Source organism: Lagopus leucura, unplaced genomic scaffold (genome assembly GCF_019238085.1).
Source record: "Lagopus leucura isolate 7727_CA_CO unplaced genomic scaffold, USGS_WTPT01 Super-Scaffold_702, whole genome shotgun sequence".
NCBI classification, from domain to species: domain Eukaryota; kingdom Metazoa; phylum Chordata; class Aves; order Galliformes; family Phasianidae; genus Lagopus; species Lagopus leucura.
Genome location: NW_024962254.1, coordinates 6,426,890 through 6,454,230, shown reverse-complemented (window position 1 = coordinate 6,454,230; position 27,341 = coordinate 6,426,890). Strand labels below are relative to the sequence as shown.

The following is a 27,341-nucleotide window of genomic DNA, read 5'->3' as shown; positions in this document are numbered from 1 at the left end:
CTCCAGAGATCATCGAGTCCAACCCCCCTGCCAAAGCAGGTTCCCTACAACAGGTCGCACAGGTAGGCGTCCAGGCAGGTCTTGAACATCTCCAGAGAAGGAGACTCCACCACCTCCCTGGGCAGCCTGTTCCAGTGCTCCGTCACCTCACTGTAAAGAAGTTCTTGCGCATGTTTGTGCGGAACTTCCTATGCTGCAGTTTCCAGCCATTTCCCCTTGTCCTGTCTCCACTCACCACTGAAAAGAGTCCGTCCTCGCCATTCTGCCCCCCACACCTTAGATATTTATAAACCTGGATCAGGTCCCCTCTCAGTCTCCTTTTCTCAAGGCTGAACAGACCCAGTTCACTCAGCCTTTCCTCATAGGAGAGATGCTCCAGGCCCTTCACCATCTTGGTGGCCCTTCGCTGGACTCTTTCCAAGAGATCCCTGTCTTTTTTGTACTGGGGAGCCCAGAACTGGACGCAGTACTCCAGATGAGGTCTTACCAGGGCAGAGTAGAGGGGGAGGATCACCTCCTTTGACCTGCTGGACACTCTCTTTTTAATGCACCCCAGTAAGCCATTGGCCTTTTTGGCCACAAGGGCACACTGCTGGCTCATGGCCAACCTGTCGTCCACCAGGAGAGAAGAGAAGAGAAGAGAAGAGAAGAGAAGAGAAGAGAAGAGAAGAGAAGAGAAGAGAAGAGAAGAGAAGAGATCTTTAAACACAAAATTCTATAGGTTAACTTACCTGATAACCGAAACTAACCTCACTAATTTTGCAAGAATTGGACCATAGAACATCATGATTCATTGCTTCATTGACAAAAGGAGCAGTGGAGCAGACAGCAGTGATAAAACTAAGACAGCATTGCCTCCCATCCACACAACTTGATTTTGGAGAACGTGTCTTCATGCTTTTATTCCAGCCTTAATCAATTCCATAGAAATGTGTAAACAACTGGGTAACAACTGTGGTTGCAAGAGCACTTCCCATTACCTGATAAACTGAATTATTTTGAGAAAGAGTAGCTGCCATGTAAAATGATCTAACAACAAAGGTTTTTAATGTGAGAAGAAGAATTGTTAAGAATAAATTAATTGTTATGGAAAATAAAAAGTCACTACACTGAAATCCACCAGATGACAGATGAATCTTCTAAGAAATGGTGGAGGACTCAGATGAAATAACAAATCAAATTTCACAGAAATATTATTGAATTCCTGCAGTGGCAGACTGTCAGATGAATTGACCTGGTTTTCTGAGTCTTCTCCATCCGATTTCAGTTGTCCCTTCAGCAGCTTGGTGTAAGAGTAAGCTGCATGCCAAAATCAGAAATACAGGTTCTACGGTGGTTTTAATAATTTAGTAAACTTTCACACAAGAGACATGATGAATTGTCTTAATATTAAGAATGCTATGATATGGCCAAGATAATACAACATAGGTATGAGTATTTTGGGCTGGCAGCTCAAAATTTGTTATGATCCTAATACATTCTTCACACAGTATGGGACAGTTTTCCCATCTTTCTATGTGAATCTTCATGTAAAAGGAAAGCGAGAAGACAGTCACACAGTACAAATCTGCAACTCAAAGGTAAAAAATACAAAGATACAAAATTAAGCAAGCAGAATTGAAAGCTCTGAAAATAAATCCCTTGGCTAGAGATTCTTAAAATATGAAGCAGAGAAAATATGTGTTTTTTAATGCAGACTTTCACTTCAGAATTTATATAATGCATCCATTATACAGAATTTATATAATACATAATTACCTTGTTAACACTGCTAAGTGCATTCCACTTGGTTATAATAATTAGAAAGAACAAGACTGTTTTTGGGTTTTGTGGCACTTCTAGTAATTGTCTTGGTGTTTTCAAATGTTCTGGTTTTGAGGCTTCTGCACACTGTTAAACATGGTCTTCATTGATGATAATGCAGATATTTATGCTACTTCTTTGAGTGTTCCTGCTGCTGCCTGTACAGTGAAGGCTGCAATGGAGATCTGCCTCTTAACTTCTTTCCAGGCTTCATCTTGATCAGCTTTGTTTTTAATGTCAAACATGGCATCATAGATCCCTGGGAATGATTCTCCTGCATACTTGTTATGGCTGCTTGGAGCAAAGATAACATGTCTGTAATTAAGGGGGAAAAAAAAAAAATTCTGTAATAGGAAAATAAAACATTTTTTTCTGAATAAATCTGGTGTTTCCACATTCTTTGTCAAATTCTTGACACTGAAGGTGTAAATAAATATTGTCATTGTAGCAACAATGCCTACAGTCTATGAAGAAAGAAAATTAAACAAGCTACATTACTCCATGCAAATTCAACGACTTTGTAGCTAAGAAGACTTGAGATAAAACTGACTAAAGCATTCACCTTTCCCTCACTTCAGAAGAAAGGGTAAGATTAAAAAAAGAAAAAAAGAGCCAGCATCTCTTCTCACAGATATACACAGCCTTTGACAGATACAGGCATGCTTTGAGGTTTGAAAGTTGATGTTCTAACAACAGGCTGTTCTCAAGAGATTTTTAATCAGAAGTCATGAGAGATATGACTGTGAATCTTACATTCTCCTTCTCCAGTTACTTTTTATTGGAAAGATTACTATTCAGAATGCAGAGTAGTATAAGGATGAAAAAGCTAAGCTTGATTTGGCTATTCTGCCTCTCCAACAAAATTTATTTCTTGAACTGGAAGAGAGAACTACTAAATTCGCTGCTGCTGGAGGACTGCCCTCCATAATGTATTTGCTAGCATGCCTGTTCTGCTACGATGGGTCCAATTTTAGATGTTTCCAGTATACCCTATGTCACTTCCAATTCACAGCTTCCTAAAAAATTTTTACCAGAGAATTTGCATTGGGACCAGAGCCAAACTTTCTGATCTGGTTAGAAGCACACTAAGATCAATGGAAATGGATTTTTTGATTTGTATACGCTTACAGCAAGACTCACTCTGTATAGAGTCTCTCAGTGCAGTTTTCCCTAGCACTGTTTCCCTTTCAACCTTATTTTTCCTATTTAATGTACTTTTACTATGTTCAATAAAGTCATTACAATTTCATTTAGAGATCCATAAATTACAAAGAAATTCTCATATAGTATTTCAGGCAGAAAGTGAAAAGTAACCCTTTCTTACCTGTAAAATGGCCTTCCAGGTAAACCAAGTGGATCGATGAAAGCCCTTTCTAGAAACATGACTTGATCATTTAACGATCTAACAGCAAGCAGGCTAAAAAGAAAACAACAAAAGAAGACATCAGCTATATATAAGAGATCATTTTTTTGCTTACTCTGTTCATGCTATGAGATGTATACAGCTCTGGAAATATGAAGGACAGTAGATCCAGGGTGTTGAACTTGAACCACAGCCCACAGAAGACAGACCATGACTACTAACCTGCATGAGCAAATTATGCTATTCTATACTGTGAGACAGTCTGGTGTATAAATCATAGAATCATAGAATGGCCATGGGTTGAAATGGACCACAGTGATCCCCTAGTTCCAACCCCCTGCTATATGCAGGGTCGCCAACCATCAGACCAGGCTGCCCAGAGCCACATCCAGCCTGGCCTTGAATGCCTCCACGGATGGGGCATCCACAGCCTCCTTGGGCAGCCTGTTCCAATGTGTCACCACCCTCTGGGTGAAAAGCTTCCTCCTAATATCTAACCTAACCTCCCCTGTCTCAGTTTAAAACCATTCCCCCTTGTCCTATTTCACCCTGTGAACCGCCGCCCCCCCCCCCCCCCCCGTTTATATGCTCCCTTCAAGGCCACAATGAGGTCTCCCCAGAGGAGAGAAAAGACCTGAAAGTTTTTTAAAGCTGTTCTACAGACCAAGGAATATTGTCAAAGAAGACAGACTTTCAGGTATTTTCTTTCATGCTTTATTTTATTTCCTCCTTTTTCTTAGGATGCTTAGATAGACCATTCTCTTCTTTATAGAAGACTCCATTTTCCAAAAAGCCAGTCAACACCAAATTACTTCAGTAAAATCACATTAGCATTTATATAAAATCACCTCTGAGAAACAGGAACATTAGAATCATCTTTTGAGTAATCCAAGAATTTTGTTTTTCTGATAGCAGACTGCAAATTCCCTGGAGCACAGACCATCTGTTTCTGTGTGCTTTGAATAGCTCTGGGCATACTACTGATGCTTAACAAATAGAAGAACTGTGAAGGAGAATATGCTGACTATATCTGAGTTTGATAGTTCACATCCAAAGTAACTTACTGTAAAGCTTCAAAAGCACTCACCAAGAAGTGGTAAATTTTCTATCACTGTAAGCTTGCAGTAATTCTACAACTGTCAATGAAATTGTTTCAAGCTTACACTGATACAGATATAAACTGAATCTGGTTGGCTGAATTAATGTTTAGATTTAGGTCAATCATCAGTAAAATGATTTTAGATTGAACTTTCTCATTTGCTACTGTGCTGCAGAATTATCAAGACATGTTACTGAGTCACAAAGATTAATGGTAAAGTGTTTTCTTCCATATTTACTTTGAAACTTCAGCTATGTTTACCAACACATTCTAGTGATGCAGGAAAACAAATACATTGAAATTTACAAATGTGTAAGCTTGGAATCTGACAGGAGTTACAAAATCAAAATAACTAAAGCAGAAGAGATCTAACAGAGTCAGGAGGGAAGTTATGATTTGCAAATGCAGCACAAAACAGAAAATGAATTAATTAGCTAAAAAGTCATTTCTTCTGCTTATGCAAACTAACCTTTTTTCAAATAACATGATATAAGCACCATAGAAATATGAAGCCCAGAAAAATGTCTCAACTATGCCATATGTCATAAATCTAATATTTTACATAAATTTATCTCTCTTCAAAGTTGCCACCATTAAAAATAGGGCTTTTACTCTTAGTAAAAGGGCAAGGGCAAGCCTCTGGCTAAGCTCCACGCTTCCCATGAAATGTAACATACGTCTACATATATATTAAAGAAGTATAGTTTTGTGTCACAACCATGCACCATCCAAGTGCTCCTCCTGAGCAGAACTGACATTCATTACCTTGGATACTTTTCAAAGAGAAAACGGCTAGATTTCCAGGCTCTCCAGTGTCTCTCTGATGCCCACTAGTTCAACACTTCCATATTATGTTTCTTAGAATAATCAGATCCTTAAAGATAAGAGCCCGTAAGGACTTCAAATGGCCACCTGCCATTGGTCATCATGGTTATTCAGGGGACTCAACGCAAACCAAGACAATGCCCTCTGAGCCCAGAGGACTATGAAGATTTGGCTGGAAGAAAAAACAGTTAAACTTACTTGTTGATATCTATTTGTTGCAGTCTATCATGAAAGCTATCAGCAACTTCTGTAAAATTCTTCACAGCTGAAAAGAGAGCATCTGGAAGGAGAAGAAAGGAAGGAATTGGAAGGCTTATAAATTAAAATAAGGCATCGCTACAATTAACAGAGGAATTAAAAGATTATACCTACCAAAGGATACATTGTATGCTGCCAGTTCTTCCTCATGATTCCTTGACATGTTATAGATGACATGAGCATAGCTGCTCAGAGCCGATGCATAATCTCTACAGTCAAAAGGAAGCAGAATAGAGTTGGCCAATTCAAACACCAACCCTCCCCGTACCTGAGCTACTGTCAGATGATTCTTGAAAGAGGGATCATAAAATCTTTCCACAATTTCATAGGTTTCATACACACTGTGGTAAACTGGATAGCTGCTATATTTTTCTACATTCTGAAACAAACAAAATCAAACAAATTCATTATTCAAGTCAGCTACAGATACTTTGTTTGTTTGAAAAGCTTGGCTGTAGGATTTAAGGCACAGTAAAGTTAAGTGTTCAGGTCACACTGCTACCCTGTAGCCGCTATGGACAATCACATGGGAAGAACTGCTCAGTGGTGGAGCTAGCTCTAGACATCTGCTTATGATGAAATGGTTATGTGGAGAAGCTCTTTCCACTGACCTGGAACTGGGCCTAAAGAAGATAGCCAAGAAGAGACACAACTTCTAGTTTCTGAATTAATGCGATTTTGCCCTTCCTCTCTTTGGATCTCAGTAGTTATTTCTGTTTACGACTTTGGCTGAGCTTTTTCACAGGAAAAGACTAAATTTAATGGATTGCTTCTCAAACATTTCTCAGTTGTTTTCATACCATGAACCAGAGTTGACCCTATATTCTTCACAAAACATGAATTACTGCTGAATTCAAAGCTTCATAAGCCATCAAATTCATTTGAAAGGCATCATAAGCCAGTGAACCCTTCCTGAACCATAAATAATTTTGAGTACATCCACTTACTCTGAATAAAATTCCTCTTCTCTTGTCTGATTGACACCAAGTTGACAAGTCCTGTTTATTAAGTATTTGTAGCATAGTAGCATATAGAGTTCTAGTTAGGAACTGAGACTCCACGCTGACACAGTAAACTGAACTATTCCAAAAAGCTACCACTGTGAATGGCTCATTTACAGTTATTATTCAGGCAATTGCAAGGGAGATGCAATTACTAAGATGCAGACTTACCCAGTTTTTACTGTAACGTGCTCTGCCTGAAGCGATGCCAAGACGTTGAAAAAAGACCTCGAAGTCATTGCCAGAACCCAGTTTATTTATTCTTTTAACAAGAAAGAAGAAAATGCCTTGAGTGACAATACTCAACATACATTTCCTAGTTTGTTTCCAAGTACTGAGATAGCTATTTATTCTCCTGCTACAGTCACTACATAATCTTTCCCTAGAACGTTCTTTCTTTCAACACACCACAAATTCCCTGAAAGCCTGCACTGTATTCATCTCCTACCAACAACTGTATTCTTAGGAGGACAGAGCCATTGCAGAGAAAACATTAAAGGGGAAAATTTAACTCACTGCCTTTAATAATTAAGAAGACAGAAACACCTTCTTCCTGCTGAACTTGCATTATTTCCAGTCTCTCAACTGAGAAAAAAACACAACAGTACTAGCATGGCTTCACATAAGAGAATCAGTTTCTTAGATTCAGTAAATTCTGAAGGACAGTACTGCAAAAACCTGCTTGGTGTGCTCCGTAGCCAGAGAAATTCAGAGGCCTGCCAGGAAACTGGAAGAAACTGCAAGGGAATGCTATTGTGTAATCATCTAGTGCTCCTGCCACTGCCTTTCACATACTTTATGTGTCTGCATCTCTAAACTACGCCAACACTACTTTTAACTCACAAAGCTGTTGATGCTACAAGTCCAAGTTCATGTAAGTAAGTGTTGTACAATACTGTATCAGTGGCAATCAGACTCTGAAATCCGTATCTGTTGAAAATCACACTGTTTCATTCAAGTGCTCAGTTTTTCAAGTAGGTATTTCTTTAACTACAACTACAAGCTGCTTTAAGTTAAGGCATTGTCTTCATTTTCTTTTGTCACTAACCTGGGGACCTCTTTATATTCTGTTGATGGATTTTTTTTATACCAGCTCTCATAAAGAGATTTTCCTTCAAACCCTTCATCAGGACTTGGTATCTAGAAAATATATATTGCAAAAAAAGACAAAAGGCACAGTTTTAAATATTACCAGTCAATGAAACTAAAACTGGCCATCACTCAAAGCCTATGGCTTAGGATAATAAATAAATAAATGAAAATAATCCCTCATCCTTTCTACATTTCCAGTTCAAAGTTTTAAATGCACATTTTTCAAAGGAATATTTTATCTGCTAAAAATAAGTAATTTTAAATGAAAGAAAGCACAAGAAAAGCAGAACATTTCATGTCAATATTTACCTTCTGATACTTTCAATGAGATGTTCAGTCATTTAATTTAAATACTAAAATATGGGGGAAAAAAAAAGCTTCTTGATTCAATCTGGCAGGAAATTTCAAAGAATTCTGTCTTGGTTTAATTTAAAATTGTTTTTTTCTTGTTTCAGTTCAAAACAAGGATTTCCAGAGAAAGAGTAATGACTTTAGAAGGACGAAGTATGCAGCACTGAGTGCTTCCATCATTATTACTGCTACAGAGCTATACAAGTATTATTGTATATTATTATTAACTAATTATTATTAGTTCATTCCTATCACTATTTTCAGACTATTTCCCAGATTACTGAGCACAATAAACACTGTATATTTTTCAGCTTTCTCTTCACTGATGGGCACCTGAGGTTTCATTGCTTTTACTGTATTACATTTTTTTACTCTCTATTTTTGTTTTAATATATTTGTAAGAATGACTCCATGATAGCAATCAAAATAAAATATGCTTGGCTATTTGGACACGGAGCTAACTGCCTAAACAAGCGTGTTAACATTTTCTGCCACAGGTTGATTTTGGACGGTGTTACACAACCTCCTTTCTGATGAGTGATCTCTTCAGACCCCAGCTACCAACAGGGTGTAGTAATGTGCATTAATCGGCCTTTGTTGCTGCTTTCCAGCTCAAGGAAGGGTTATGCAACCATGTTTATTGGTATTTAGGTCAACAATTTAATGATGGCTCTGGTGTCCAAAGTAAGGCTCTAATGACCTGATTTTCTGCAGTTCTGAACACTCACATTCAGCACAAGTTACCATGGGAACTGCAGGTGATCAGCTCTTCCACAGCTCCAGACAGAAATATCTTCAACTGGGCATCTAATTTTAACAGAGTTAAATTGTATTTGTTGTCTTTCAATTGCCAGAAAATGCCTACATTGAGTTCTTACACTTCCTTTACCTTGGTAGAAAAGAAAGCAACATGACATCATATTTTATACACTAAGCCCCATCCAGTAAACAAACTGAATGTTGTGGCTACAAATTTAAAGCAATATTACCTCTTTAGTTACACTGTACACCAGTTTGTACATCAGTGGTGTGCAATCCACTCTTAGCGTATAGTTTCCTGAAAAACAGAACAAAAATATTCATATGAAGAAGGAAGTTCAACTGAAGCCTTGTGCCATTATTAGTTAATAAGAAAGACATCAGAAAATTACACACTCTACAAGAAACAAGCTGATTCTTCCTGTAGAGAGGCTCTTCTCCTTTGAGCTAGTTAGGATGAATTACAGACCAACTTCTTAAGCAACCATAAGAGCTTTTCTTATGCCCCCATGCTGATTATCATAGAATCACTAAGGTTGGAAAAGACCTAAAAGATCACCCAGTCCAACCGTTCACCTATTCCCAATAGCTCCTACTAAACCATGTCCCTCAACGCAACATCCAGTCTTTCCTTGAACACCCCCAGGGTCGGTGATTCCACCACCTCCCTGGGCAGTCCATTCCAGTGCCTGACCACCCTTTCTGAAAAGTAATACTTCCTCATGTCCAGCCTGAATCTCCTCTGCCGTAGCTTGAAACCATTCCCCCTGGTCCTATCACTAATGACACGAGAGAAGAGGCCGACCCCCAGCTCACTACAACCTCCCTTCAGGAAGTTATAGAGAGCAATAAGGTCTCCCCTGAGCCTCCTCTTCTCCAGGCTGAACATTCCCAGCTCCTTCAGCCTCTCCTCATTATAAACATTATGAGAGGGGATGTAGACCCTACTGAGTTGCTACAGAAGTGCTGACAGAGGCACAACAATTGTTGCTCACCATGACTCCCCAGATAATACAGCTGCTATAAGGTACTTCTTCCCTAAAGCACCAGGAATGGAATATCTGAAGGATGCTTTACAATTCTGGGTCACCATTTCCTTCCACATTCAGTATAACATTAACTCAACAATATTATCATGTTGAGGCTTTCACAGATTTCTAAGTCAAACTGCCTCCCAGTCATCCATACATGCCATCTCTGCATTTCTATATGCATCTCTCGCATTTCTACAAAATGCAAGCCAAAACAATATACCTTCAATGGAAGAATCTGCATTGATATAAGCCACTCCTCGTGACTGCAACAGTTTGGCATTTTCCTGAGAAGGAAAACAGAAAGAAAATGTTGATAAACTTTTCTCCTCAGAACAATTTTTCTGACCACAGAAGTAACAGCTGTTTCAGGTAAGGTCGTATGATCTGCACTGAACAGATCTACCTCGGGGAGTCTGTAAGGAAAACTGTGTGTATGTAAGACAGACAGAGAGCAATTGAGAGAGGAAGTGCTGCTTTCTTAAACAGATTTCTTAAAGACATGTCATTATGAACACTTGTCTTGTAGCCACATCAGTTTACCTCAGCCCACTCTGTTGATCCTAACAAGCCAAACTCCTCTGCATCCCAGCTTGCAAATATCACTGTTCTCCGTGGCCTCCATCCTGCAATAAGACCATAAAAAGTGTATTACCAAAATAAAAACAGCTCATGTCATTTCTGAGGTGTTCATCTTTAATCCTGATTTGTGGAAAAAGAGGAACTTTAAACATAATTTTCTCTCTAATCTAATAAAGCTTTATTATTTTTTAGCATTCTCGTACTTTAATATCATGTACACTTCTCCTCTTGACAGAATTTCCTCAAATTTAAAACTGAACAAGAAAAAAGAATGTCTGTGCATAAATTCTTGAAAGAAAGCTTTTCTATTTGCTCACTTCAACTTAGTGCACACTAAACGATTGTAAAAAAGTTGTATTTGGAAAGTTGTCACATCTAGTACTCAATTTCTTTGACCTGTTTCACAAATATCAGATTTCCATACCTAGATCATCTTCAAAACAAAGTTATTTCACTTGAAGTTCATTCAAACCCAGGCTGAACGCAGCAGGCTTGCCTCTCTAATGTATTGCCTTGCCTCTCTAACTTTGCACAAAGTTTGAGGATACTGGAATCTTTCATTTGTTTGCCCCTTATAACTTTTTTTTTTTTTTTAATTTAAGCTTGCATTGCAAAGAGAGTGTCCCCTGACATTCAATAACTGCAAGGGAAAGAGGAGAAAACGGAGTGCTAATAGGTTTACAATGCAATGGAAAGGCAAAAGAAGCTCCTGTAACACACTACTTGAGTTTTATTGGAGATATCAGCATTTGCTCTGACAACAACAGAAATCTGGTACAATTAATATTCTTCTCCTATTATAATACAACTAGGTAAGAGGTATTTTTAAAACTATTACCTCCTACTATGTTTGCACAGCTCGTTCTTTGCATCACACAGATTTTATTCGTATTTGGGTCTGTCTCCAGACCAGTCAAGTGATCAGAATACTTTCAATGCTGCCCTGCTGAAGTATTAATCAGTTCACCACAATATCAATTTTATAGCATCATTCAAACTCCCAGGATGATCAACATCAAGTAAACAGCAATCAACTTTATCTGAATGTCATAGTTATTTTACTATCCTTCTCATAACTTATGGTTTGACTTTTGCTTTTCTTCAGGTATATTTTCTCTTGAATAGATGTAATACAGAGATACTGAGATTGTGTGATTAATTAAGAGCTGCAGAGCAATGTGCTTCTTTGAGAGATCAGAGATAAATAAAAGTTTAAGCACATGCTTAAATCTCAGAGATATCAGCAGACACTGATGAAAGCGGTGTTTTTTGTGTGCTTTATTCCCTCATGACAATTACCTTCTTTTTTCAGTTTTCCAAAGCTCCTCACAATCTCATGAACCACAGCTGCTCCACTCTGAGGATCAATGCCACCAAATACCCATGAGTCACGGTGGCCTCCCAGGATGACATATCTATCTAGAAAAATATGGAAGTTTACTTAGAAAAAAAACCATTGTTTTCCTGCTATAGAGTTAATTACACACAGAATCATAGAATTGTAGTGGCTGGAAGGGAACTTTAGAGATCATAGAGTACAACTCCCCTGCTAAAGCAGGTTCTGTACAGAACAGGTTGCACAGGAAGGCATCCAGATAGGTCTTGAATATCTCCAGAGCAGGAGACTCCACAACTTTTCTGGGTTGCCTGCTCCAGTGCTCATCACTCCCACAGTAAATTCTTCCTTGTATTCATATGGAACTTCCTGTGTTTCAGTTTTTGCCCACCGCCCCCTCTGGTACTGCTGCATGTCACCAAAAAGAGCCTCCCCCCATCAGCTTCACACTCCAGATATTTATGAACAGTGATGAGATCCACTCTCAGCCTTCTCTTCTCCAGACGGAAGAGGTGCAGGTCTTTCAGCCTTTCCTCACAGGGGAGATGTTCCAGACTCCTAATCATCTTTGTGAACCTCCATTAGACCTTTTCTAGAAGATCCCTGTCCTTTTTGAACTGAGGAGCCCAGAACTGGACACAGCAGGACTGGAACTTATTTCTAGTTTTTCATGTAGGTGTTAGGTAACAAAACTTACTAGTTTGTATTACACATAATGTAAAGGTAAAAGATATTTTTAATATCCAGACATTTTTCTACATTTTCAGCCAGTGCTACAAAACTTGTCAAACAATTCAACCCATAGGACATAAGATCTCTTAAATTTCATAACATTACTTCTACTATTAGAAATTCTGTGGTTTGCCTCTGAAAATAGATGCATCTTTTCACATTTTACAATAGCGTGTGTATTTCTGTACATCATGCTGACTCCCAGCACTGGAAGCATGTATATCTGTGAGTACGTATATAGTCAGTCATAAAAAGGTGTTCAACGTGATGGAAATGTGATTAATATGATCAAAGTCAGACTAGATAGCTGTGATACTGTAATACGGTCAGCAGTTGTGTTTCAGAGAACAGGGAAGGGCTGCAGTTACACATTAAATGAATGCATCATTCTAGGGATGTCTCTATTTATGCTTTTTTATGTGTAAATATAACATTGGCTGCAGAAAACTATAAGACAGGCGATCAGACAACAGTGGTGGAAACGATGTATTCAGGTGGAACGGAAAACCTGGTTTTGAACCATTTCCATTTGGTTTTGAATTCCTTCAACTGGCAATATCATTCCCTCGTTCATAGGGAAAAATATCCATTTAAGAGTATTCCTTCAGTTGCAAAACTACTTGTTTGAAGACAAATATTCTGTCTAGAGTATGACTCTCCCTTTGGAACTCAGCACTTGTACTGTTAACTGTATGAAATCTGACACAGTAAGTATTTCAACACCAAGTATCACACAAAGCAGTGTTTCAGAGAAAACTATCTTCCTCATTTCCCCTTTCTAGCTACTCCACTGAAGACAAATGACTTTACCTGGTTCCACTGTGCCTCTGATGGTACCAATCACATTGTAAATTCTTGTTATTTTGTTGTTGCTATGAATGTGCATTTTTACCCTTCTGGTGCGTTGGGAAAAAAATCCAAAGAAAATGTTAACCAGATTACATAATAAAACATCAACACCTTTAAAAAGCATACAGAATAAACTGTAATGAATTCAGCACAGTCTGCGTGTTCGTACTGATGTGGCACCTCAGACACCAGAAAATCAGATGAACTAAGTTGTGTCACAGACTATGTTTATCCACAACACAGATGGAGGTACAACAGCTCATCCTCAAAGATATTGCCTGCATATTTTTTCTGGAAGAAGAGGTTTAACTAAAAAACAAAAGGTCAAATGGTTCATATGAAGTCAGTACAGTAGTTCAGCCAATAGTGAAATGCCTGGAATTGATCCTGAACTGTAATTATTTACTTAAACACAAATCTGAGTTAATAAAAACGATACTGCACTTCCAGCATTTTTTTCTGGAAATCTTAAAAGTGTAGGTTAATATTGTTTTATACATGGCAAGAGGTAAGATCAAAAGCCAGTCCAACAAGAATTTCAAATACATAGGTTCTGTTCTGAAAAAGTAACCCGTCTATTCAAATAGCTTGCCAAAAGCTAGATGACTGTCAAATGAACTTGGTTCAATATTAGCTTAAAACTAAAGCAATACAGTCATGTGAGCCCAATTAGATGTGAATCTATTGCAGCTTTGCATAGAGAGCAGTTCAGCCCAGGAAATGGCCAAAATCAAAGGAACAATGCATATAACCTTGACCATTGTATCTTCAGTCAAATTGTATTGCTCTACCAAATTTTTTTCTCCAATCCCAAACATGTTTTCCTTATGAAACAGAACTTACCTTGTAGAATAATTTGTTGTGAAACCAGGACCAACATTGTAAGACACATTCAAATTTCCTTTCCAGCTACTATGTGGTGCTGCAGATCCTCCCATATTACTGTTATGAAAAGAAACACCTAGTATCATCGTTATTACAATCATCTTAGCACCAAACACAAACAAGGAAGCATTAAACAGATTTTTCTCAGAGCCATGCAAATGCAGACCACAGTGATGGTCACTGTCTTAAACATTTTGTAGCATAAGGTTTCAAAGATGACTAATCTACATCTTTGGCTACATTAATACTAGTATTTTAACAAGAAGAACTGTTCCTGGGTATTGAGGACAGTTCAGAATGGAAAACAGTCTTTGCTTCCAAGGGTTTTGCATATAAACTGCTCATTGTAAATGGCCCTTGGAACTTTCTACTGCCTTGAACTGCAGTTGCAGTTTTCATTCAGTAGATTGTTATTTGGACCATTCTAACAGTTTAACAGCACAGGCAATTGTCTTTCAGTGCCTGTCTCTGGGCACCATTTAATATGGTGGCATAGACATAGCTGAAGTGTTCTTAAGATGTCTAAAACTGAACAAATACGATGTGTACAAGTCATCTTTTCTTGCTCCAAGTTGAATGTTTAAGTACAGTGCTGCACCTGCCAACTCTACTGCATCTTAGTTTCTTCAGTGTGTATGTTTTGTTAACATAAAAATGAATTTTAATACCATCCTCTGCAAAGCTCGGAGCCTGTATTCAGATCACCTGCACACTTAGTATGCAGACTTCCTTAAATATGGCTATCTATTACATACTTTTTAACACTCCAGAGCTTTTCCAGTATCCTTACATTCGTGTGCTAGCATCGTTTCACATTTACACAACATAATACAAATGAGGAGAAAAAATATGGCTTCATATTACTACAACACAATATAGATACTGTCCCATCAAAGATGTATAGTCAAGTATTCACCTGGACACTCCTTATTTTCATTTTTTTTTTTTCCACAAAACAAGCATTACAGCAGGCCTACAAGTTCTTGCCTTTTCTCTACAGTAACTTTACAACTTCAGTGTACCTGTGCTAATCGTTGTTACTTCACGTAATACCTGATGTATTAAAAACAGCCCTTTCCAAAACACTTTGCATGAATCTGGCACATAGCAACATGTGTAGATCTACAGATCCCTAATCACAAACAGGATTTCAAAAACTACAGAAGTTGCTGAGTGAAAAAACCTTTTCCTTTTCTTTTCAAACACTCTTCTCATTGTCAGTGAACATTTTTTAAAATTCTTTGTCTCCCCAACACTTACCTCAGTAATGACTCTGCATCATGGTAGCCAATGGGATGAACTGGAATTTTTGGGAGACCTACAGCACTGGCTTTGTCTAAGCGGTAGGTGTATTCTGAAAGGCAAAGACGAGGATTTCTGTCCTTAGAAGTCTCAGAAGTAATCTGTACATTTCACAGCACAGTCCTTAAAGACACCACAGGTCTCAAAGAGAATCATTTCACTTCCCTATCACTTGGGCTGACATTTCCTCGGTGACTTCCCTATTTGTGCTCCATCAGCACATTTTCAAAACAACATTACAAAACACTCTCCCACAGCATCTACAGTTACACATTCAGAATTGGCTGGAGATTTAAAAACTATTTCTTAATCTTTTTTTTTTTTTTTTCATTTAAATGATACAGAAATACTTCTCTTTGTGGGAAGCAACTTCAGAAAAAGACACAGACGAAAAACAAGACTAAACTGCGAGCCCATAGCCTAATGTTTGGAACACTGAGCTGGGCATCTGCCAGAGATTCAGATACAGACTTGCACGCTACACTAATGAATATTTTGTTCTGCTGTGTTCACAAAAATAAATACATAAATAAATGAGGACTAGGTTTGGCTCAGACAAGACACAATTCAAATATTTTTTTTTCCCCCCACAAACCAGAATCTAAATTTTCACAGTGTGGACAAACATAAACATTTGGAAGCCATTTTTCCAGTAGGTTGTGGAATAGAATGGAATTCTGTCCTTAATACAGCATTCACAGTGACCTTTTCTGATGGAGGCTTTCTTCTTAGTACTGAAGACATACAGATGTCTAGCTCCACTGTAAATTTCAGCACCCATTTAGGAAGTGTGTGCTGGTCCACTGAACAGACACTTCACCTTTTGCAGGATAGCCTGGGGTCAGAGGATCTCCTGCACCGTTCAGGTTTAATACATTTCCACGCTGAGCTCCTCCACCTGGAAGGTTCCAGCCATTTGGATACGGATCTACTCCTGGAGCACAGTAGTCAGCAGGGTCCGAGTACAGAATAATTCCCTTGGCACCTGCCAGCTCAGCATTCTTCACCTGCAAAGCACATCTCTGGTTTCTATCCAAACCTTTATAGCTTGACATAAGCATTCAAGGGGCAAAAGAAAGTATTATAAATTACAGTGATTATAACTTGGAACCTTTCACACAGCTTTAGCTAAACAAAGGTCCCATACTTGTCTCATATCAAAAAGATCATATAGATACACAGATAGTGAAGTAGGAGACTTGCACACCAATATAAACAGTTGTTAAAAACACCACTGTAAGAGTGAACGTATCATCCCCTTATGTCAGTGAGGACATATTACTTCCAAAATAAATGGTAACTGCCTGTCCCTCTGGTTATGAGCAATTTTGATCTGTATTTCATTTTAATAAATGACTCAGATTCTTCTATAATGTTTAAGTCTCTTCCATTCAGATAGTATCTTTAAGAGTGGCAGCCTATAAAAATTCAGTCACAGTGGTATCTGACTTAGAGTTAAGAGCCACAAGTCACTTTTCACTGGTGAAAATAGTATGTATGTAAACCAGTGAGTTCCTCTCCAGAAGATTACTCAAGTCTGTGTAATAAATTTTGGCATTCCAATGAGGATATTCAGTGTTTGACACTCAGATCTAACTGAGAAATTCAAAATACAGCACTTCCCAAATTATATTAAGGTGCATTTGAACAAATTGGGAAGAACAGACTACTTCAGAGTATATTACTGGAGCAAGTTAGTTACATTTTGGAACAATTAATAGTAAGCAGATACATTTTGAAATATGTAACATTTTCCAACTCACTTTTATCCTTTAGATGTATTATATACATACCAAATAGATATTTTATATCTCCTATTAAATAATTTTCTTTGAACGCACCTCTATGAAAACCTCAATTACACTACAAGCTTGAGAAGACTTTGGTTAAGAGTTTCAGTCTCTTGAAATCAACTAAAGGATGGCATAAATCACGTTTCTATATGGAGTGATTACCTTATTTCCTCTGAAGATCTTCCCATATCTGGCAATAACAATCTTTCCTGTACAGTTAATTCCCATTTCACGTTCTAGCTTAAAGAAGTCCTCGGTGCGGCCATAATTGACATACACTAACTCACCCTGATAGAAGGAAATAGAATTTGAATGTCAGTGAGCATAACAGGAGGAGGATGGGATTTAGCAAGACAACAAGCTGGGAACAATAATCTTCAGCATTGGCTCTTGTATGAATTCTCCTCTGATAGAGACAATTAGGTAAGAAAGTGACTTCTCATGAATTTACAGTAATATAAAAAGCTGTGTGATCTCAAGACTCTATAGAGAACGTAAGATATGATTCAGAAATTGAGTGTAAACTCTCAGAGCATTGGCCTTTCTTCTCTCTAGCCTGCTTAAGCTCTAGTCAGTCAGCATTGGACAGTTGGAGGTATCCCAAAACTATCTTAGGAAGAAACACGTTGTCCTCTTTAGAATAAATACCTACAGTGAGATTGAAGAACCAGTTTAAGGTAGACACTTGCCATTTCAGACAGCTAAACTTAGGTGACAGATAACTCTTCTCAAGGTGCATTTCTCTGTATGATCACACACTTCCAGAGAGATATTTAATTTAATTTCAAAAACGAGTAAGCTTAAATCTCCAACACAGTCTGTAACCAGACATTCAGGTGGCCTTGCAATACAGCATACAGCACAGACTGAGGTACAGCCCCTTAACTGTACTGGCTTCATCACAGATTCGCAGAATGGCCCGAGTTGGAAGGGACCTCAAGGATCATGAATTCCAACCCCCCTGCCACAGTCAGGGCCACTAACCTCCCCATTTAATAGTAAACCAGGTGGCCCAGGGCCCCATCCAACCTGGCCTTGTACACCTCCAGGAACAGGGCATCCACAGCCTCTCTGGGCAGCCTGTTCCAGCACCTCACCACTCTCATAGTAAAGAACTTCCCCCTGACATCCAAAGGCATAAGGCATTTTTCCAGTCACTTAAAAAGCAATGAAGAATAGAATTTTACTGCTATTTAAGATGCTAATGTTCCAAATCAACACTACGGTATGTAAGAACGTGACTTCACGTCATCACTAAATAAGCTTTCTACTAAAGATTTATAAGAAAAGATGCTTTTGCTCAAAACTTAACTTCTTTCCTGTTTATTGGGATCTAGCTGAAATACACCACAAGGAAGAAAAATATATTGTATCTGAGACCAGGGTACACTTGTCATAGTTTTATGACTTTTGTTACTGGTATTCCACATCATCACATCACCTAAAGCTCGTGGAATTAAAGAGTTAATACTCCAGTTCCTTGAACTGACTTCTGGATACCTGGTCAGAAGAGATAAAGAACTACATATCCCAGCAGACTTTCCTTCAGAGGGGAAGGAAAGACCCGCAAGTCATGGGACTCTCTCTCTCCCTTGCTGCCTGGCAGTGTGTGGGTGTGCTTCCCAGTCATTCCACCTTCAATTCAAAGTAAGGCCTCTGGTTTCAGATACTCTCTCTCTCATTTTATCTGATTTATTAGCCTCAATTCCAATAATATATTGTATTACAGTGTGTTATCCTGCATTCTGATATCATATTTAGTAAATTATCTTTCCTCCTCAGATGGTTGCTGCTGTTCTGTATTTAGGCCCATCTCCCATCTTCCTACCCTTCCCCCTTTTCCCTTCCCCTTTCCCAGGGCGTGGATCCATGGATCCCATGCTCCATTAGTCACAGAACTGGGCTGCAGTTGCCCACAAACCACTGACATCCTCCCCTCCCCTTTTTGGGTCAGTGGGCCTGTGGAACTGCTGTTCTCCTGCCACGGACACAGACAGATCTAGAAAGCCCAGTCACAATACTACATCTACCAGAAGTGAGCAGCAGCTATTTCTGAATCTCTGCAGGGTTTCTCTCTAGCAGAAAAGAAGCTACCATCCCACTCTGACAGTATATAACCTTCAAAATAGAGTCACTACCACTTATTTTTAAAGAGCAGCTGCAGGAAATAGTAATGGTGCTAGCAGCGCCTAACTACCTCTACAACTCCCTGATTAGAGCTTTCACCCAGAAGATAAGAAAGCTGAGTTCCTGGCCTCTCTCAGTATGAAGAACTTTGATCCATTTCTTCCCACTTCTTAGCAAAGTGTCCTACTCTTGATACTACAGTTACGCTGGCATGCAGGTTCTTGACAGCCTTCTCCCTTCATTGAACTTCGAGCTTTATGCAGGAACTGTCCCAAAATTCAGAGCAGAAAGCCTAAGATTGATGAATGCACCTGGCAGGTTCCACACCTGTCTCCACAGCCTAGTTCTGTTTTTAATAAAATGGCTTTTAACATAAAGAGATATGGGAAAACTCAGACGAGCCCAAAACGCAAGCAGCATTCCCACTGCAGAGCTTTACATGTGCCCCCCCTCCTATGCTACTTGCAGTAGAGCTGCAACAACTGCTTACTGAAGAACGTTGTGGCTAACAGCACCAGTATCTGGAGCTATTACCAAACCATTACGCTTTAAGGGAAACATAAGCAATATATTTTGAATAGAAAATCTGTCCGTTAGGTATTGTTTCTTTCAGAAACAATGTTCTCCTGTTTAATTCAAATAAAATCATTTTCTAAAGAAGGAAGCTGCATCTTTTAAAACTTGTTTTTATTGTTATTTCCCATATCCCATCGTTTAGAGTAGCTCACTAGAAATCAAATAAAACAGTGAGGTTATTCTGTCTTTCTGTGGGAATATTAAAACAGGAAGGCAGAATCGATGAATTTTACCTTATATTACCTTCCAAAATTCCCACTGTGATTCTTGAAACGCTCATAATTCTCATATCCTAGGAGACAGGCTACCTGTCTGGCTCTCCAGCTTCCTCCGAGTATGAATATAGGATATCTTTTGCTTTCTGGGCTTGTGCAGCTTATTAACAAGCTTCAGAAAGAATATGAATTTAATACTGCTAGCAGATTCCAAAGTCAACTCCAATTTTAGAGGCCAGCTTGGAAGAGAGGAGCTCCAGAGGGCCCTCCCCACCTATGTTATTCTGTGTATAGACAGGGAAGGTACAGCAAGCAAAAAAATATTTCCTATTCTTACAAATTATGTATCAAAACAATTCATGACCATAGAATAGAAAACTCCTGTTACACAGGCCAGCTTCAGAATAGACAGTTTGTTAGCTGGCGCCATCTGTGCAACAGAGAAAAGACAAATGCTAGCAATAGCCATTTGCAATAGCCATGGTACACTGCACAGCTACAGCTGTATGACAGTCTCTGGAAAACAGCACTTTGAAAATGAGGTTGGTTAATTGCCTACTTTTAAATGTAAGTTTTATTTTGATCACCAAGATGGAAAAGAATAGTGCGTATTCACACAATATCTAGAGAAGCTGAAGAAGTGAATAAAACAAAAGACTTATTTTCACATTTTTAGGAAAATGAAAAACAATTCAATTTTAAGTCAAACTAGAGGGGAAAACAAACAAACACGTTTGTATGACATTTTCAACACAGCTCCATTGTAAAACTCCCAATAACATCAGGGCTGACTCATCATTCTTACTGGTAGTATGTCAGGGTCTGTACACACACAGCCTAAGACCCAGGAATTTTACATTACTCTATTCCATACTATTCCATTTACTTTACACTATGCTATGCTCCAGCATCCCATCTTCTCTTATTTCCATCTCTGTCTCTCTCTCTTTCACTATTCTACCATTTTACCTCAGGCATTCCTTGGGCTGAAAATGCACTGTAGGGTGGCACCACATCTCCTACTGCCTCATACCCTGCAGGAGGCGGCTCTGACAATGATGTGTTGAACACCTATTAGGAAAGAACAAACAAAAGAGTAAACCAGGAAATATGAAAAAGAAGTACTGTTTATGCAGGCACATTTCACAGGCATTTATGTTTAAAGGACTCTACTTTTTTAACTCAAAATGAGATGTGACCAAAACTTCAATAAGCAATGATTCACTTTCTGTATGTGAATTCAGTGTGTGATCTTGATAGTCTCACTGTCACAGACTTAGCACAGAAGCCTGTTTATGTGAACCCAGGTTCCTTTGAAGGTGTCAATATAGCAAGAGAAGGTTAGATCACAATAATAGAAAAAATGTTTGCCTTCTGCTCATCCCTCGTCCTTCAGTGAGCAGCAGAGCTGCTCTGTAATGAACTGATTTTATGTGTCAGTGTATCTTGAGGCATAAAGTCTGTAATCTTCGAGGAACTGAATTCAGCACAATCACCAATGCTGTAAAATGACTCAATACAAGTAATGATGCTAACCATGGTTGATTTCCTCTCCCTAAATAACACAGCAATTTTAAAACAGTTGAATTACATACAGTAACTCTAACACACACTTTTCCTTTCATCCATGTGTGTCAGTAAGCTGCACGAAGCAGCGCAGTTATTAGTATTCCCAGCACAAAAATGAAGAAACAAATATATAAATTAAGAAAAAATAAATAAAGCAAATGAGAACCACTAATTTCCATGAACTCTGAATCAGGTGCCATGAACAGAGCAGAGGACAGCTTTCCCTTGCAGTCCTCCCAGGTGTCTAAAGGTGTTTTTTTGCACTGTTTGCAAAAGCAGCTGTTTTCAGTACCTCATTTCCACGCTCATCAATTATTGAGATGTAATTTGGTTTATTTTCATCAGGATAAGAGAGCAGGACATCATAATGAACCAACTGAACAGAATCCAAACCAAACTCCTTCCAGTCAGCTTGAACCTGCTGAGCCAGATGGAGATTCTCCTTTGTTCCTGCAAGGTGAGGACGCTGTGTAAAATTGCTAGAAGAAACAGAAGCAATTGGTCAGGATCAGGCATTGCTGCATATGATCTTAACCTAGCTAAAAATATCTCCTGGATATGACCAGATGTATCCAGACTGAATCAAGACCAAGATTCTTCAGCTTTTATATTTTTGTCTGCCATACACATAACGTGAGGCAAAAGGTTTCAGTCATAGGTGTTTACATCTTGCTAGCAATGCAGCCTAGCAAGAATGGCAGAAAATCAGCCATGGGGTCTTGTTCTTGCTTTATTCCTTGTCTTCTGGGCATGCTAGGGCCATTTCTCTGCATAATAAGACCAGCCCTCCTTGAAGCAGTAAAATAACTGAGTATAATTACTTCTAGGTACTCAGTTTAGAAATGTGCATAACTAAACTGTAATCCCTATATTTAATTAGCTGGAAAGTGTCCTCAGATCCCACTGTTTTAATTAATTTTAGTGCAAATAATGATTTATCTGAAAGTTGACACTGAGTGTGTTTTCTTGGCAAATAAAAGCATGAGTTCGTAGCAGCTTACAAACAAGGAACAGAAAAACTCAGCAGCTTGTGACTTAAGAGACACGCACACTGAATAACAAATAGCGTGTGATGACCAGGAATGGTGAGCAACTCATCAGCTGAAAACGAAACTTGGCCAGATTACTGAGAAAACCCAGTGGTGAACTGATCTAAAGAAGCCTCCATTGAATGAGATTATCATCATTATGTTCTCATCCTGTTATACGACTGTGCCATCAGCACGCCACATGAACCCAGTGGTGTTAATGAAGGAAAGGAGACCTCAGATAAAATCCAGGTATAAGGTTGGGGAAAATTTTACTTCTTAAGTTCCACTGAGTGTTACCAAAAAACAGCAAAGTACTTTGGAAGAATTATATACTTCTGACTTTTGTACAGAGCCATGTTCTTCTGGTAACATCAACAGCTTCTATCAAGACTGTGCTGTACTGTTCCTCATACAGTCAAGGCACCATTTTCTGGATTTGATTACAATTTGAGTTATGCAATAGTGTTCTCCTGTGTTATATCCCCATTTAGTAGAACTTTGTTTTTCTTCGTTTCCTGTTCTAATCTGTTGACTGCCTGTACTGCTAGTTCTGAGTAGTGATTAAGCACTTGCGTATTCCACCACAGAACTGGCTGCATGTCAGTAAATGTGGTACAATGTTCCTGCTGGCACAGGGACAGAGATTGGAGAGAAGAAAGCTTCTTTTACAGAGCTGTTGAGCAACAGTTGGTGTTCCAGGAGCCAAAACACAGGTTGAAGAGTGCAAAAAATCTCAAGTTTTCAATGTTTACATAGCCCAGGACACGGCTATAAATGCAGTAAAGAGAATGTACTTTCCAGCTAACTTATTTGCAATAGTTTGTGGAAGTGCACTTAAAACGAAATATGTGGGATTGACACAATCAATAAGCTGAACATGTTTTGTTTTGTTTTGTAATTTTGTAATTTGTAATGTTTTGCATAAGATATAACTTCCTGCTATTTAATTAGGCTGGGATTTAAAGGCAAAACCAGAACTACTGCCTACTTCCAAAAGCACTGACACTTTAAAATTTTCTTTACATAAAGTCAATTTCTATCAATAATTTACGACTTCTAGCTCGAATAAATATATTATTTTAACAAATATCACATCTTTCTAGTAGAAAATCTGTTTAGAAGGTCTCTAGAACAAACAATTAATAATGCATCAGTTTCCTAGCAGCTAAGGCTTCTAAACTTTAAGAAATCAAGAAATTAACTACCGTAATTCAACTACAATAGATTTTAAAAATCTACAGTGCCATTTTTTACCACTTGAATTTTCAGGAAGTTAGCATCTTTGCTTGTTGGAATGGAAAACCTCCTTGGGGAAAAAAAACATGGTCTTAAAAGTGTCTTTACAGCTTTAAAGATAACCATTCTAGCTGTTCACTGTGCGGTGAGGGAGTGCTTGGGAACATCTTTCTTCAAGAAAGTGAGAACATGACAGAATGCTGCCAAGTAACACAAATGTGGTCACAAATTTGGGAGAACAGCAAAGAAGTGTAAAGGTCTCCACACAAAGAAACACAAACTCAAATACTGGCATGACTTTTTTCTCTTTTATGTTTAAGAACTCCACTATTTTGCACTGAATCTGCCCTGTTCATTCATAAAGCCTAATTTGAAGTAAACACCCTCCACAAAAAAACAGTGTAAGGTCAACACTGTTGTTGTCTAAATAGGCCACATACGTGAAAGAGTGAACTATGCTTGTGCAAGTATTCACCAACTGCGGAGCAAGAATTTGGCCAGCTCTTAATTACTTTTAAGTACTGAGTTTGCTGAGAATGACTCCAAGTGTTTTCAACACAAACAAGAATGAGAGGAGTCAAGATGGACTGTAGTCTCTCTCATCTTACTGGAAAACATTAGTTGAAACCAATGGCCAAGAGCCTACACACTGATCTGTTTAGTGGTATCCTTGGGCTGGTTCCTGATTATTATTGTTTTTTTTGACAGATAAGGCTACACATTGCTTACAAAAGAAAGTGCTTGATGTTTTCAGCTTTCATCTCAGCCATAAATGCCGCCTTCATCTCCACATGAGGTCTTAAAGGTGTCTTCTCTTCTACAGGTTTTGCAAACCAGCCTATACAACACATCAAAACACATTTTTCTTGAATATCACAAGATTTTCACTGCGTATTTTACCATTATTCTTTATCACAGCACAATAAAACAGCCACAACTTGATTCTGGTAATGGCAGTGATAGCCCTGCACCACAGTATTTGTTAGCTAGGGCACTGAAGCGAAAACAGTGCTATACCAATCACAGTCATTTTACTGCAGATCTTACATCACAGAATCACTAAGGTTGGAAAAGACCACTAAGATCACCTAGTCCAACTGTCAGCCCACTCTCACAATGTCCACTATGTCCCTCAGTGCTACATCTCCATGGTTCTTGAACACCTCCAGGGATGGTGACTCCACCACCTCCCTGGGCAGCCCGTGCCACTCATCACCACACAGTCTGAGAAGAAATTCTTCCTAATATCCAACCTGAACCTCCCCTGCCACAACTTAAGGCCATTACCTCTCATCCTATCGTTTTCACCTCAGAGAAGAGGCTGACCCTTACTTGGCTGCAACCTTCTTTCAGAGAGTTGTAAAGAGTATCAAGATCTCCCCTGAGCCTCCTCTCCTCCAATTGAAGAGATGTTGAGAACTCCTATCTTCCCTGCACACAGAGCATGATGCTGCCAGTCATTGCAGAAAGATAGCAGCTTTAAAAAAAAGGAAAGAAACAGAGCCCCTTTTTAAGGAACAGATGTCTTTTAACTATATTCTCTGTCTCTGGTTCTTATTCTGGAAACCCTCCCTTACTATACAGGCATTGCCAGAGTAAGTGATGAAGGAACACCTGGCTAGAAAGTTTCTGACACCTGTTTTTATTTTTAAGTCAGGACACAGAATCATAGAATCTTTGGAGTGGGAAGGGACCTTTAAAGGCCATCCAGTTCAACTCCCATGCACTGAACAGGGACACTACAGCTCCATCAGGTGCTCAGAGCTCCGTCCTGTCTGACCTTCAGTCTCCACGGATCGGCTATTCACTGCTTCTCTCGGCAACCTGCCCCAATGCTTCGCTACCATTACAGTACAAACCCTCTTTCTTATATCCAATTTCAATCTTTTTTTCAGTTTAAACGATTTCCCCTTGTCCTATCACCACAGGCCCTGACCAAGAGTCTATCCCCTTCTTTCACCCCATCCCCGATCCTGAGCCACCTGAGCACGGCTCCCCCACTCCCGCTCTCTCCCTGCCCCCCCCACCCCCCGCGACCCGGCCGCCGCTCAGCCCGGCTCCGCTCCAAAAAGGGCTGAAGTCCGCACTGTACCGATGAGGAACCCGAGGAGGAAAAGCCCAACCGCTGCCCCCAGGGTGACGGCCCAGAAGCGGCCGCTCGCTGCCCTGGGGCCGACCGGCTCCGTGACGGCGCCCAGCGACGTCCACATGCCCGCCCGCTGCTCCCGGCCGAAGCGCCCCCACCATGGGGGCGGGCGGGAGGGCGCGGCCGCTGCTTCCCGCCTCAGCCGGGGCCGCCCGTCGGGGTGTCTCGTACGGGCACCGGACTTTGATCTCACCCGCAGCGCCCAGCGCCCTGCTTTTTTGCACAGTTGAGGGCTGAGATGCCATCCACAGATTTAGACAGGCTCGAGCAGCGGGTCCAAGTGAGCCTCACGAGATTCAACAAATGCAAGTGCGGGATCTTGCATCTGGGTCACAGCAACTCCCGCTGTCAGTACAGGCTGGGAGATGTAAGTGTAGAGCACAGCTCCGATGAAAAGGGACCGGTGGATGGCAGCTGGTCACGAGCCAGCAAAGTGCCCTCACAACCAGAAAGCCAGCTGTATCCTGGGCTGCACCAAAAGAAATGTGGGCAGCAGGGCGAGGGAGGTGATCCTGCTCCTCTGCTCTGTGCTGTGAGACCTCACCTGGAGCGCTACGGCCCGATGTGGAGACCTCTGTACAGCAGAGACGTGGAGCTGTTGGAGCGCTCCCTGGGGCCACAGAAATGATTGGAGGTATGGAACATCTTCCCTACGAGGACCGGCTGAGAGACTGTTCAGCCTGTAGAAGAGAAGACTCTGGAGAGATCTGATAGCAGCCTAGAGGCAGTGGATGCCCCATCCCTGGAGACACTGAATGTCAGGCTGGATGGGCTCTGAGCACCCTGATCAAGCTGTAGGAGTCTCTGTTCATTGCAAGGGAGTTGGATGTGATGACCTTTAAAGGTCCCTTCCAACTCAAGCAACTCTGACTCTATGATTTTAATGGTTGAGCTAACAGTCTAGGTAGAGTGCTCTGTCACTCTGTCAAGTAAGTCAATACCAGATGTCTGCCAAATTACCCTCTGTTGTCAATACTGTTCTGGAATGTTTTAGATCTCCTGTGTAGAAAGAAGGCAACATGAGTTTGGGAGTCACCACAGTGGAAGTTTGTATCCCTGCCTTGCAGTTAGTGTCAGGTTTTGTTCCTGGAGTGCCATAATCAAAGAGTCATTAAGGTTGGAAAAGACTGGTAAGAGATCATCTAGTCCAACCATCAACCCGTCTACATTATGTGCCCATGTTCACTATTCTGCCATTACTCATTGGTGTAAACTGAAGTCAATGCTGTGTTTAAGTGAAGTCAGTGAAGAACAGGCACATATGTTGTTCCTGTGAAGACTAACATGGCCAGGGTACCTTTAGGACTAGAAATTTGGAATCCTTGATAAGTTAATTTCTGCTGGAGGTATTTGGAATTCGAGTTAATGAAGCACTGTGGG

General features: G+C 39.8%; 1 protein-coding gene across 3 annotated transcripts; it reads right to left on the bottom strand.

Annotated features, from left to right (window-relative positions):
• Positions 1–737: 737 nt before the first annotated feature.
• Positions 738–26,011, bottom strand: FOLH1B (folate hydrolase 1B). Of its 3 annotated transcripts, XR_006177323.1 has the most exons (20): positions 25,908–26,011; positions 24,545–24,653; positions 21,841–22,027; positions 20,949–21,050; positions 17,224–17,349; positions 16,089–16,275; positions 15,227–15,320; positions 13,925–14,023; positions 13,043–13,128; positions 11,464–11,583; positions 10,126–10,208; positions 9,806–9,869; positions 8,782–8,849; positions 7,398–7,489; positions 6,521–6,611; positions 5,463–5,727; positions 5,289–5,370; positions 3,128–3,220; positions 1,759–2,118; positions 738–910 (listed from the first exon to the last, which is right to left on the bottom strand). XR_006177323.1 is itself a non-coding variant. In XM_042862598.1 (19 exons), exons 2-19 carry the CDS (start codon positions 24,598–24,600, stop codon positions 1,929–1,931), a joined length of 2,085 nt encoding a protein of 694 aa, XP_042718532.1. In that variant the 5' UTR covers positions 24,601–24,653; positions 25,908–26,011; the 3' UTR covers positions 1,320–1,928. The 3 variants fall into 3 exon arrangements, 2 of the variants coding, with proteins under 2 accessions (XP_042718532.1, XP_042718533.1); XM_042862598.1 differs by lacking the exon at positions 738–910 and having other exon boundaries at positions 1,320–2,118; XM_042862599.1 differs by lacking the exons at positions 738–910; positions 25,908–26,011 and having other exon boundaries at positions 1,320–2,118; positions 24,545–24,698.
• Positions 26,012–27,341: the final 1,330 nt, after the last annotated feature.

Coding starts and splice junctions, on each gene's coding strand:
- FOLH1B (XM_042862599.1), bottom strand. CDS start 24,666: ATGTGTTGTATAGGCTGGTTTGCAAAACCTGTAGAAGAGAAGACACCT. Junction 10,209..11,463: donor TGGAAAACTGAAAAAAGAAG/GTAATTGTCATG, acceptor GTCTTATTGCAG/GATGGAGGCCACGGAGAACA. Junction 2,119..3,127: donor CCTGGAAGGCCATTTTACAG/GTAAGAAAGGGT, acceptor CCTTAATTACAG/ACATGTTATCTTTGCTCCAA.